General features: G+C 38.8%; 1 protein-coding gene across 1 annotated transcript in view; it reads left to right on the plus strand.

Moving 5' to 3' along the window:
- The window catches only part of LOC117385114 (potassium voltage-gated channel subfamily H member 8-like), a 40,680-nt gene that overhangs the window by 25,422 nt on the left and 1,226 nt on the right, over positions 1–14,032 (plus strand). Inside the window, exons 11-14 of the mRNA XM_033982387.2 lie at positions 1,642–1,856; positions 9,990–10,240; positions 13,482–13,576; positions 13,668–13,720. Coding sequence (XP_033838278.2) covers positions 1,642–1,856; positions 9,990–10,240; positions 13,482–13,576; positions 13,668–13,720 — 614 coding nt within the window. The remainder of the gene's footprint in view (positions 1–1,641; positions 1,857–9,989; positions 10,241–13,481; positions 13,577–13,667; positions 13,721–14,032) is intronic.

A 14,032-nucleotide genomic window follows, 5' to 3' on the forward strand; every position in this document is an offset into this window, starting at 1 on the left:
TAGAAGGGAGGGGGGAAAAACAGTGCAAAAAAAAGGCAGGACAGACTGGGATCTTGACACATTTCAAATACTGAGTAGTAGAGATCCCATCAGAAAAACGGACCATTTTGGGACGGGCCAATCACAGGCAGTTATTTTTAGCATGTGTCTTTCAAATACGAAAGACTTTAGTGCTTGTGTCGGCGCAGTGGGTGAGACGCTAACACATGTGCGACAGAGAAGATTCCAAGTTCGATTCCTGGGTCGCCTTTCTATGGGGAGTTTGGATGTTCTCCTTGTGTCTGGGTCCTCTGGGCTTTTCAGTTTTCCCCCATCAACCCAAAATATGCACAATAGGTACAATCCTCCAGCTATAAGGTAGTCCTGACCAAGACTAGCTCACGATCTGCAGAGCTGAGCTTTTCAGTATTAGCTCACTGCTACTGACAGGTTGCCCCAGCGGCTCAGGTTAAAGGAGGATCAAACGCAGTGAATTTCCCTCATGACGGATCAATAAAGTTTACCTTAGGCTTAAATTAACCTTAACTTAACTTGTTCTTTCTCTGTCGCACCATGCGTCTCTCTGATTGGTCAATCCCTCTGTCAGTCATGTGGATCGAAATAGTAGAGACAGTAAACGGTGTAATGTTGGTGTTTTTTACAGAATCTAAAACATGGTGATATTGTCAGGTTTGCACATTGAATGGCTGCAAAATAGAACGGGAAGGAAAGGAGTTTAAAGTAGATTTAATAAGGCCAAGGCACAAGACACAGAAATACAGGACATCCACACAGAGACAATCTGACAAACGAGGAAGGGAACACACAGACTAAATAATCAAAGCTGAGAACATAAGAGGACAGGAAGTAAATCTGAAACAGAAACCAGGTAAGTGATTTCAAAATAAGACAATTAGCCAAAGCAAAATGGGACACGATGAGATATAACAGATGAAACTCAAGAGACAGTTATTTAGATTGTACTTTGCCGTTAAATATCCAAAAGGTAAAGTACTAATGTTGAATCTGATCATTTCTATTAATGACAAGGCCAGGAGTGGGCAAACTAGAGCCCGGGGGCCACATACGGCCTGTTGGGCTTATTAATCCGGCCCATCGAACGTGACTAAATTATGGCACACTTCAGCTACATCAACCTTGTTATACTGTCTTATTTTCTTATCAACCCTTCTGCAAAAATGAGCTTATCAAAGAAAAGAAAAGTGCATAGTGAGTGCTGAGTATTTGATATGGAGTGGACAACAATTTTTTTTTTTTTTTTTTTTTTTGTGGGCATTCAAATGAGCAAAAGCTAGCAAGCCTTTCTTTGAAGGTGAGTTTATAAAATAATGCATTTGGAAAACAATTTGTGCAGTGAGTCTTGTATAGTCATGCTTTGCTACATGTTACATCCTGGCCTGGCCCCTCTGTCAAATTTTAGAAACCATCGTGGCCCGTGTCTCAAAAAGTTTGCCCACCCCTGGACTAGACCCATAACATCCCCTTTTTCAACAATATGTATTAAATCGCATTGTCCTGTAGCATGATATCATATAAAACCCAGCAATTATAAAAACATGAAGTCTTGGCTGGCCCTGCAGGTGTATTGTTCTGGCTCTGACCTAAGTTGACTTTGCTCCCCTCCCTTTTGTCTCCCTTTAGGTCGTGGTGATCTGATAGGCTCGGACTGTCTGACCCAGGAGGAGGTGATAAAGACAAACGCATGTGTGAAGGCTCTGACCTACTGTGACCTGCAGTACATCAGTCTGAGGGGACTCGCCGAGGTACTCACGCTTTACCCCGACTACGCCCAGAGGTTCGTGAATGAAATCAGGCACGACCTCACCTACAACCTACGGCAAGGACGCAACTGTCAGGTAACCCACGAGGGATAAGAGCTGTGGTCACCTTCAAGGCAACCAAAACGCTTTACATCAAGGAAGCACTGACCCATTCACACATATTCATACACTAGTTTACGCAGACACTGGGGGTGAGGGGGGCTAAGTGTTTTGCCCAAGGACACAACGACAGCATTCATCTGTGGGAGCTTGAAACACAACCACAACTTGCAGGTCAGTGGATCCAATGATGCTTATGTTGAGACTGGGATTTGACGCTTATACAGAGACATACTTGAGTCACACTTGAGTTTTTTGATTAAAATAATTTAGCAGCACACCAGCTACTAAACATGACCAAACGTAACCATTTTGTAAAACGTTTTCTGGCTCTTTCTGTCACAATAATGATCTCTGGAAGCTCAAAATGCCAAAGTGATTGAATTAAAAGCATGTGAGAATTAAGGGGGTGTTATGCAAAACTGATTTTCTTGGAACTTTCTAGCATGTTATAATTTTGTTCCCTTATCAAAAACATGCCTGAACGGTTTTATGCATGTGTGAGTAATTTAGTGATTTCTCGCAGGCACTTTTCGAACATTCCTTAGGTTTCTTACAGGCCTACAGTACCCATAATCTTGCGTGACAATTTTTGTAGCTTTAGTAGCTTTATTTTTTACAATAATTCTATATGTTTTGCAGCTGTAAAACCCCTCACCACACACTTTATACACTTTTCTCACACAGGCGTTAACATTTTCTCACATTTCTGTCTTGTTTAAACACTCTCAAAGTTCAAACCTTCGTAGGCGCCTTTGTCGGTGCAGAACGTTTCATCGACATTGTGGGTTTTGTCGGGGAGAAAACAAATTGCAAACATACAGCACTTCAGAGTCACACCGTGATCCAACATTTATGTAAATTTGTCTGAACACATTCCGTACTGTACAGGAGACACGGCACGGAGGAGACTGATGGACAATGGTCTACAGTCCAACAGCCAATCAGGACGCAGAACACAATGCACGTGAAAAATTGCACTAAAAACTGTAAACAAAAGCATGTTTCAAACCAGTACACTATACCTTCACAAACCTGATGTGCAGTGTTTCATTAGCAGGATGCACGCTGATTGAGTTGTGAGAGCGCTCTGAAGGAGGAGCAACTTAGCATAGAGAGCAAAGAGAGAGGGGCTCAAAGCATCAAAAACAAAGGTGAAAATTATAAAACCTATAAAAGATAACATGATGATTTAAATATGTTATGTAGCACCTCTTGAATCTAGTGGCCTTACAGTATCGAGCCATAGATTTCGAGATATAACGTTATTCGATAATCCACTAAAATAACCTTATTTAAATTCCTGTCCTCTCCTCATGACCCCTCCTCTTGTACCAGTATTTGGAAAAAAGGATTAACCATCTGGCTTTGGAACGCTCAAACACATGGGATACCACTGCTCGAAAACTACTATAAATACGGCAGCATTTTACAGTTAGCTTTCCAGGTTAGCGCACGCATGAATTAGCATATGTATACCATCAAGAGTACTGTAACGCTAGCTGCTAATTAGAGCATGCAAGCCAAAGAAGTACCCAGGGACCAGACCAGTGCATTGGCAGGGTTTAAAACGTGATACACTGGCGAGGGCCTATATTAGATTCAGTCTGTATTCATTTGGCGTTGGAGTGAACTGGAATATGCACTAGGAAATATGGCGTTTGTTGGGTTTTTGGGCGGATCAATTTGGGAAAAATATCTATCAGTAATTGTCTTTTTTTCTGACAAGCGTTGCAAGATTTAGTTGTTTCTAGAGGAAATGATCGTACTTCAAAAACGTCACAGAAATAGCTTTTTTGGTTGACATTTATTTTGTAGACCTAGTTGCATTTTATAAATTATAGCCAAAGTTCTTCAACACTTAATCAAACATAAGGGATAACACTAAAAATACTCTACTTTAAATACATTTTCAAACTTCAATCTCTATAGTCTACGGTATTTTTTAATAATTACATTCAGACGTCACTGAATACTGTATTTTTTTGTATCATGTATTTGAGCAAAAATGTGCCTTACCCCAGTACAGATATGTTACATAAGCAGCTCTTGAGGTTAAAATATGTCCGCTGTGTACTGTCCGCAACTTATTATACATTATTTTACTTTCCGAGAATCAGGAAGTGCTCGTTAGTATGCTAGCTGTTGTGAAAATGTTGTGAAAAGTGCTTATAAACTCATCATGGTGAGTCATCAGAATGCTCGTAATTCATTTAAGACGGTACAATGAGGTAGTGCCTTTAAAGACATGAATACTTTTGTTTTTATGAGATAACATTTTGATATTAAAAAAAAAAAATACAACAACTATGTGATATATTTTGATTTAAACATTTGTCAGTAGAAAAAGCTAAAAATATTAGTCTGAAAACTGCTAGTTACATGCAAGACATACTTTGTTTTGCACGTTTCATTTCAGTAATAGAAGTATATTTGAGGCCACATTTATAGAGCCCATTTTGAGTCATTTTAGGTTGAAATGTAGAGAGGGGTTTGCTGCTTGGATGTTACAGTGAGTTTTTGGTTGGCACAGATCAGATGCCCCGGGGGACGAGCAGAACCTGGTTTGCTCTGGCTGATGTGAAGTGCTTTTCTCAGGTGGGACACAGAGCAGAGCGGGGACTAATGCACCAACACAGGCTTTTAGTGCAAATATACCACTTACACTGCATCGCACACTCACTACTGCAACCATGTGCCTCGTAAAGTCTGACTACGCAGTTATAGATGTACAGAATCATACACAACTATTACAGCATTTCAAAGAAGTACTATGTGGTAATTAAATGTGGTAGTAGAGGAGGTGGCGGGAATAGTGGTAGTGGTATTGGTAGTGGTGGTACTAGAAGTAGTGGTAGTGGAGGTAGTAGTGGTAGTAGTTGTGGTAGTGGTAGTAGTTGTGATAGTACTAGTTGTGGTAGTGATGGTAGTAGTGGTAATGGTAGCAGTGGTAGTAGTGGTAGTAGTAGTTGTGGTAGTGGTAGCAATAGTGGTAGTGGTAATTGTAGTAGTAGTAGTAGTAGTAGTAGTAGTAGCGGTGGTAGTAGTTGTGGTAGTTGTTGTAGTAGTGGTAGTAGTTGTGGTAGTTGTAGTAGTAGTAGTAGTGGTAGTAGTTGTGGTAGTTGTAGTAGTAGTAGTTGTGGTAGTTGTAGTAGTAGTAGTAGTAGTAGTAGTTGTGGTAGTTGTAGTAGTAGTAGTAGTAGTAGTAGTTGTGGTAGTTGTAGTAGTAGTAGTAGTAGTAGTGGTAGTAGTTGTGGTAGTTGTAGTAGTAGTTGTGGTAGTAGTTGTGGTAGTTGTAGTAGTAGTAGTTGTAGTAGTAGTAGTAGTAGTAGTAGTTGTGGTAGTTGTAGTAGTAGTAGTAGTAGTAGTGGTAGTAGTTGTGGTAGTTGTAGTAGTAGTTGTGGTAGTAGTTGTGGTAGTTGTAGTAGTAGTAGTAGTAGTAGTAGTAGTAGTAGTGGTGGTGGTGGTGGTGGTGGAGATGCCATTTGGTGGAACATTTCAGGCAAAGCAATATGATATGGAGCAGATGCAGACCATCCTCTAGAAAAGTTACACTGTGCTCCTTTAAAGGGGCCATATTGTGCTGTTTTCTGATCTATGTTATAATGTTTCCTCATTGCAAACAGACCTGGAGCTGTGTTTGTTTCATTCACACATGTTTAACACAAACCTTGCATATTTAGGCTGAGTTCTTCTCTCAAACTGAAAACACTCTGTTCCACATTGTGATGTCATGTGGTATTACAGGAAGTGCACCACTGTGTTTTGAAACTCCATACACCTTCTCTAGAATCTTTTTGATAATTTCAGCCCTGGATTTGCCGATCTCTACTGAATAAAAGATGAAAGTTAACTTGAAAACAACCTCTTTGTGACATCTCTAGGTGGAACAGAGGATTTTGAGCTTTGGAGATGTACAGAAGAACTCCTAAATATGCAGGGTGTTTTTTTGATTACTTCTGTAGGGTATTAAATGAACATACCACATTTAAATCTCTGTGTTACCTTTGAAAATGCCAAAAACAACATATTTACATATTTAATATTAATATACATTACAACGTGTTTAGGCTAATGAAACTACTGCACATCGCATCAGGTTTGTGAAGTTGTAGTGCATTGTTTTGTATCACACTTTTGGAGGCTTTGAATAATGCCCGAGAGAGATCGCTAAATTACTGAAACATACATGAATGACATATAAAACCTCTTCAGGCATGTTTTGGATGAGAGGACACTGTTATAACACAGTAGAAAGCTCCAAAAAAGTATATATTTTTTGCATATAATCCCCCTCTTTAAGACATCCCATAAAAAACATAACTAAACTAAATTCAAATGACCCAATTGTCACATAAAAGCTATTGTTGTCTCCACTGTAGCAAACCTCCAGAGACAGGATAAACACGGAGATGTGGGTCTAAAAATAGCACTGTCATCTGGGTGTGTGTGAGGAGGGGAGGGCGGGCGGCAGTGTGTGTGTGTGGGGGGGGGTCATCCCTGGCTGTATAAATATAGAGCCTCACAGACAGATGGAGATGGGACGAAGACGACCGCAGGCCAAAAATGTTACTACCACGTGCTGCAACACTGGGTTTGAAGGCACGCATAGTCTAGAAATTACAGTTACTTTAAAAGATGCTTACGACAACAAGATTTCACTACAAAATCTTGCCTATTTTTTAAATTTTTTGTTTTTATTTTGTTGAAGTCTGTCATTTTACCCACTATTTGGACAAGGGCAGCAGATATGACATACATAGAGGTCATTATGTAACAGTTACCAGCGAACATGTACTTTTCATTTCAACTTTTTTTTTTTTCCACAAACTGCCACACTTAACTCATGTAAAACTATGATAAATATTTGCAGCACAAGTACTACTACTACTACTACTACTACTACTACTACTACTGGATTTCGATACTAAGGAATAGACTCGATACTGATTCTGATACCACAATGACAATAAAAAACAGTCTTTATTTAGAGCAGGGGTGTCAAACACATTTTCACTGAGGGCCACATCAGGAAAATGGTCGCTCTCAAAGGGCCAGATGTAATGTAAAATAAATTTAACTATTTTTTTTAAACTTGTTCATAAACTTTCTGTATTTATTATTTATTCAGTGTACAAATACTACATATGTATTTCCAAAAAAAGTAAAAATATGGCTGTGTAACTTGCTACCTCCTGATAAACTGACATTTTAAGACAGTTATACCTTTTAATTTACCTTGTGGGCCACATGAAATGACATGGCGGACCAGATTTGGCCCATGGGCCTTGAGTTTGACACATGTGATTTAGACAATAGAATGTGATTTTCAACATTAAATAACACTACTGTACTTTTGTTTATATTCCCACGTGGCCTTATATCTGTGTAATCCCTCAGTCGTCCAGATAGGTTTTATAGTGGTCTATGGGTGTATACGAGTCTATGCGTCTCATACAGGGTGGCCCAAAAGTCACTGGCAGTTGAAAAAAAAAATCATAACTCTTAAATACTACTAAATATTTTTCTTTTACTTTTTCAGAGCATTTAGAACGACCCTTCCAACATTAATATGAGCAAATACAGCACCGAGGAACGAACCCTCATTGTACAGTCACACGGGTCAAATTCACAAACCCAGCAGTGTTCACGTCGACATTTTAATACCAGAGATGCCCCAAGCGTAAATGCCATTAAAAGGAATAATAAGTGGTTTTCAAAGACAGGGGGCAGTATGTGATCTCCACAGACCTGACTAGTCCCGATTTCTTGCTGTGGGGCGATCTTAAAGAAAAGGTGTTTTTGAATAAACTCAGACAATAAACGACTTAAAACATAATAACGAGGATCAAATAAGAACCATAAGCCCGGAAATGCTTTCAATTGTTATGCAAAGTTTGTTGGATCAAGCCATTCAGTGCGAAACTGAAAATGATGGACACTTAAAAAACATGATTTTTTTTTTTTTTTAAATTAGGTCATTTTTACTTTTCCTAGTCTACGTAGTGATAAGTTGAAGTGTAAGTGAACAATTATAACCGTATATATTGCCAAAAATCTCAGAAGGTTTAGTTTACCTACTGCTAAAATTTGATGAGTATAACTTAAGAATTATAGGAGCTATTGAAGATTTAAGTGTCAGTGACTTTTGGGCCACCCTGTACTGTGCTGATACAGCTCAAAATCACTCTAAAGCTATTCAGGAAACGTTAATTTCTGACTATTTTAGTATCAATACCTGTTCAAATGAGTGTCTAGTTTTTGCATCTGATTCTTGATACTTCTGACAACCCAACACCACACACCGCCTCTATATATTCCCTTATATTTTTATGTTTTCTTCCTGTCTCCAGTCTTGATTCGCACGTGTACTGCTGGTATTTTTAGCTCATCGAGGTTTAAATTTAGCTGCGGTTTTGCCTGGAGGGACCATGAGCGAGATGAGTATGTGTTGGGGATTTCACAGCCAGCGTGGAAGGCCCCGCTAAAGGAGGGCATAACGTTTCCCGCCCCGTGTGCTATGTCATATGTAAATGATTTGATGTTCACGTTGTTGAAAGCTTCTATAATGTCAGCTGTAGTGGCGTTTAGGGTCTTTGGAGAACGCATGCATGAAAAATATAAACTGCTACAGATTACAAATAGATTTAAAGACGCTCTGTTGGATTTGTACTGTCTTAAACAAACAGAACTAGTTCATTTTAAGCCGTTTGCAGTGGTCCAAAGTTATTCCTCACTTACCTTTTGCACTCAGAGCATTCTAATTATTCACAGTGATGAGTTTATAAGCACTTTTCACAACATTCAGAGACAAGAGCGGAGTTTTGCTGTCATAAAATGTAAAGCCAACAATAACTGCATTCTTATTGATTCGCTGCAGACACATTTTGCTGTTTATAAGCACTTTTCGCAGAACTAGCATGCTAACACGCACTTCCTCATTATCAGACAGCACACAGCGGACTTATTTTGACCGTAAGAGCTGCTTATATAATACATCTGTACTGGGGTAACTTTTTGCAAAAAAAAAAATCTCTTATACAGGCACTTAAATGCAAATAATTGAGGTGTGTACTAGTACTAACCAGGCCCAACCTTACGTAATGTGTACTATATAAGACACATTTGAACCTTTCCTATCCTCTGTAGACTTGGAATACAGTTTTGGCGTTTTCTTTCCATCAAAAATCCATTACTTCGTGTCAAAATCTGCGATAACCTTTCAAACCTGCTCCAAATGAAGCCTCAGAGGATTCGGTCTGAATGAGATTCTTCTGTGATAAAATGAATGGACTTAAACCACTGGCAGCTATTGTGAATGAGTCAACCTTTACACAGCACTCAAGCTCCTCCTGGTGGACTAATATGAGAACTACAAGAACTACATCACATTTCAACAGCTTATTGTAGGAAATCAGGTTGTATTTAGTAATAGGGTTGTCAAAAGTGTTACTAATTAAAACTGGATACTCATTTGAAGTATCAATACTAAAAAAAAAAACATTCGCAGACCACATAGACTAGTATACACCCATGGACTACTATAGAACCTATTGGACGACTGAGGGAATACACAGATAAAAGGCCATTTAATGTAAAAAAATGTCATTCTGTTGTCTAATAACACTGTTTTTTATCATCATCATGGTATCTGAATCAGTATCGAGTCTGTTCCTTAGTATCGAAATTGAGTTTGCAATTTTAATATCATGACAACACTAAGATATATATTATAGTATCAATATTTTATCTGTCAAAAGAATAAGTTATTTGCGTATTGGACCATTTAATATTTTGACTGACCTGAGTTTTGCCATCATAAAGGTAAAGCTAACAGTGACTAGCATGGTAACTACAAACTTCCTGATTCTCGGACAATAACTCTGCAGATTTACTGTGACCTCATGAACTGTTTATACATTTTATTTGTACCGGGGTGAGACACATTTTGCTCAAACAACAAATCAGATACTCAAATTCTACAATGGAGCTGGCAAAATAAGTCCAAAAACATAACTTTTTTCTATCTATTTGAAGTTTTTTTAATGTAAAGTAGAGCAAAATTTATGTATAAAGAACATTTTTGTCACTGTTTTGTTTTACCTCTAGGACGATTTCGAAAGCAACGGGGGCATCGCCAAAAAGCTTGCGTCGATCAAAGAGGACGAGGAGGGCTCCAGCTCCGAGGGATCTCCCAGAATGCCTTTGGGCAGGATGTCACACGGTCTCCGCTCCCCCCTGCGCTCGCCCCTCCTCTCCCCGAGACCCTTCAGACCCCCCAGCGACCATAGCCCACGACCGATCACTCTGCAAATCCCTGTGGTCAGCCTCTCCTGCCCCCAGCCACAGCTCAGTCCAAGGTATTTTCAATGCAATTTTTCAGTTTTTTTTTTTCTAATTCTGACTTGGTTTGGTGGGATAGTGCCTGTGGTAGATATTTATCACAGTTTTACATCAGTTCAGTGGCAGTTTGTGTGGAAAAAAGTTGAAAAGAAAAGAACAAACATACAGGAAGTAGCACTGAGTTCTAAAATAGAATCTCTCTACCTCTGTCAACAACACAGGAAGGCATTTTTCTGACAGTTTAAACCTTCATTTAGCAAAAGAAAGATGTTGTCATTGATTTTCATTTGCCAGATTGTAACTGTTGAGTAATTTAGACAGGTTTTGGTCCTTGTTTACATTATGGTTGCTAGGTAACAGTTATGGAATTACCTCTACGTCACATGACACATCCGCTGCCCTGTTATTAATGTTCATATCTTCAGTTACTTACACAATAGCGAAATAAAAACACTAGGATCATGTAGAACGGATTAATACAAACATTTTAAGACCAAAATGACGAGTCTGACGGCAGCAGACGCAGAGAGAATTGTTGCCAGAGTCGATGGAGCCTGAAGCGCGCCGATGATCACTTCCTGTTTGAAACACGGCGGCTCGCAGGTTACCTATGTCCATTTATATATATACAGTCTGTGTGTCCAACCAGGAAGTAAAATTCTAAACTTCACCAAAATACAAAATAAAAAACTAAAAAAAACATGGCAATTTTTTGGATTTTTTTTTTTTTTTTTTTTTTTTCTGTGAGGGAGTTGGTGATATAAGATGAGAGATCAGAAAATATTTTTGGAGCCAATCCAATCCAGCTCTGTCAGGGTTAGGGAAGTGACAAAAAAAAGATGTTATGATAAAAATATATAAATAAAGTTGTAATTTAATGAACAGGATTGTAAAAGATAAAGTAACAAGTAACACAAATGGTCTAAAATGTATAAACAAAAAAAACGCAAAGTAAGAAACACCAAAATAACAGGTTTAACAGGTAACGTTTAAGCTTAATTTCTTTAAAAAACTAGTCACGTAGGTCTATTAAAAATGAGGGACAAAATAAAGGACACAATATCAAACCACAAGTGTCCCAAAACAAACACGAGTCACATAGACCTACAAACAGAACTGAGAGACAAAACAAGAGACAGAAAACAGAACTAAACTAGCATCTTAGACACACACAGAGACAAACGAGTGACTCAATGAGGAGTCAATGGCGAAAAGGGATACAAAACATAAGAGATACTAAAGGATGAGCTGTAACACCTCTCAGAAATGTGCTAAAACTCGCCTGTACATGGCTCAGCGGAGGTTCAAATAACGCACATAAAGCACAAACGTTATCAATAGACGACCTTTACCTGCCCCCATCTCAACGAACTACGGGGAATACAGGAGGTTAAGACTATTGTGTTCTGTGTACTAGTGTGTGCAAGTATGAGAGGATAATGTGGCCCCAGAGATTTGCAGCATTGATTGAATTGTTTTACAAGAATTAACGGGGCCAGTGAACCAAATAGAAACACACTTACGCACAATATGCAGAGGTGAGTGCGTCTACAAGTGACAAAAGGTTTACGTCGACAATATGAAATCATTTGAACATTTGTGTTTCTTGCATCGTTCCTTCAGATATGATTTAGTTTGTCTTATTTGTGTGTTTATGCTTTTGAGAATACCAGATTTTGTGCATTATTATGTGCATTGAAAAGGTTTGGTAAGTACTGGTACCAAAAAAACATCATTCGATTTGTGCCAAGTTTCGGTTCCTTGGCTTTAAATGTCTGCGGCAATTAGCCAATAAATACACCGCACTCTGCACTGGCACAAACAGCACTCACGTTTTAACATAGGCTGATGTCCAAAGTGTCCAAACAAAGAGCAGTGTGTCATCTTACGGGTAAAGAGAATGAAAAGAGATGAAGAAACAGCGATTTGTAATTTGTATCCCCCTGAAAACACATCATGTCTCCAGAGTCAAAGTGCGTAATAATAAATCCACAGTCACAGTCTGCAGTGTCTGTGTAAAGATGAAGCCAAAAATATCGCCTGACATGAACCAAACTCTGCCAAAATCCTCCTCATCCTCACCAGTCCCAGTAAAAACACAATTCCCAAATACATGTGGTGTAGTACATATATCAAGTTTGTCCCAGTTTTGGCAGCTCAGGGTGATGTGGGCTGGGTTCCTGGCTTAATCCAAAGAAAGTGTGATATGGTCAGATTGTGGGATCGAAGTATTAATCAACTTGATAGATTGAGTGTCAAAAAAGGTCTTTGACTGGAGTAAGTCACCCTGGGCAGCAGAGCTACAGAGTTTTTGCTGAAGCACAACTTCAGTATGTATTCCATAATAATTTTCCATGCAGCGTTAACAGAATAAGAGCAAAACTGGTGTCCAATTCTGAAGAGCAGTGGCTGAATGAAATCTTGGCTAAACCCAAGTTGCGAACATATATTCAATTAAAAGACTGAATTTTATGTCAGAGCAAATTTGAGCAGGAACTGAGAGGTTTTCTCCAGCCACTGAATAAGAAAAACTGTAGTTTATGTGAGTTGGCAAAAGTGGAAAGTGAAGTTCATTTTTTGTTGTATTGTCCATTTTATGACAAATTTAGAAATCCTTTATTTGCTGAAATGTTCACTCAGTGCCCTGATTTGATTGGCAACATTTCTGTGTAAAGCCTGGAAGAAGCAGCAGATGAGTTTGTTTAAATGAGTCTATTGTTTTTTGTAACACACGTCTGGACTATTGTGTTTTGTTAATGTTGTCTTATAAGTCCATTAAAGGGCTCGGCATTCTTTGTACGCAAGACAATAATAAAATCAAATCATCAGTCATCATATATCGAGTGTGGAGCATGTGTGCGTAAAGATGTATTCAAGAGAGGCTGATCAAATATAAAATCCATAGGTCTCCACGCTCCACTGATGCAACTATTACCCTGTGTGACCTTTGAACTGGTTTCACTTATAGGAAACATGATTAGATCCAAGATGTGAAGTTTATAATTTTACTTCCTGGTTGGACACGGGCAACAGATGCGACATAGACAGAGGGATTTTTCTGTTTTAGAACCTATGCTACTTCCTGTATTTTTGTTCTTTTCAACGTTTTTTTTTCCACAAACTGAAACTGAACTAATGTAAAACTGTGATGCGTATTGAGCACAGGTGCTATCTCAGCAAACCAAGTCAGAATTAGACCTGAAGTTCAGTTTAAACCCAAACAAACTGTATAAAATCTCGTCATTTTGTCTGTTTCAGGTTTGTGGATGGAGGTGAAACCCAAAGCTCATCGAGGTTTGATTTTTCTCCGAGTACGAGCCACAGTTATCCTGCCAGTCCCGACACTTCACCGGGTTAATGCTCTTTTCAACACAGATTATTTAAACCATTATTGACTTCAAAAAAATCTAATACTAATAAGTTTGCTCTGTATTTTGTCTGCAGTGGATCCTGAGGCAGCGGACACCATGCGAACGATATCAAAACTCAAACATGAGGTCAGCTTTAAAAATCCAATCAGACTTTATTACATTTCCTGTTTCCATACATTAAAGCTGCACTATGTAATTTTTCTGGTGCAATATCTGCCAGCTATATTTGTCTCTATGGAGATATTATAGTTTGTTTTGGTTTTTTTCGGCAGTATGGCATTAAATTCATTTCAATTAAAGTGGTTGTCATCTGCTTGTCTTCACGGGGATGGATAAACTTAATGCCATTCTGTGGAACATTCCAGGGAAAGCAACAACATCTCCCTGGAGACAAGCAAGTGGCAGACGCTCTACCAGAAAAGTTACATATTGCACCTT

Source organism: Periophthalmus magnuspinnatus, chromosome 2, assembly GCF_009829125.3.
Source record: "Periophthalmus magnuspinnatus isolate fPerMag1 chromosome 2, fPerMag1.2.pri, whole genome shotgun sequence".
In the NCBI taxonomy this organism is placed as follows: domain Eukaryota; kingdom Metazoa; phylum Chordata; class Actinopteri; order Gobiiformes; family Gobiidae; genus Periophthalmus; species Periophthalmus magnuspinnatus.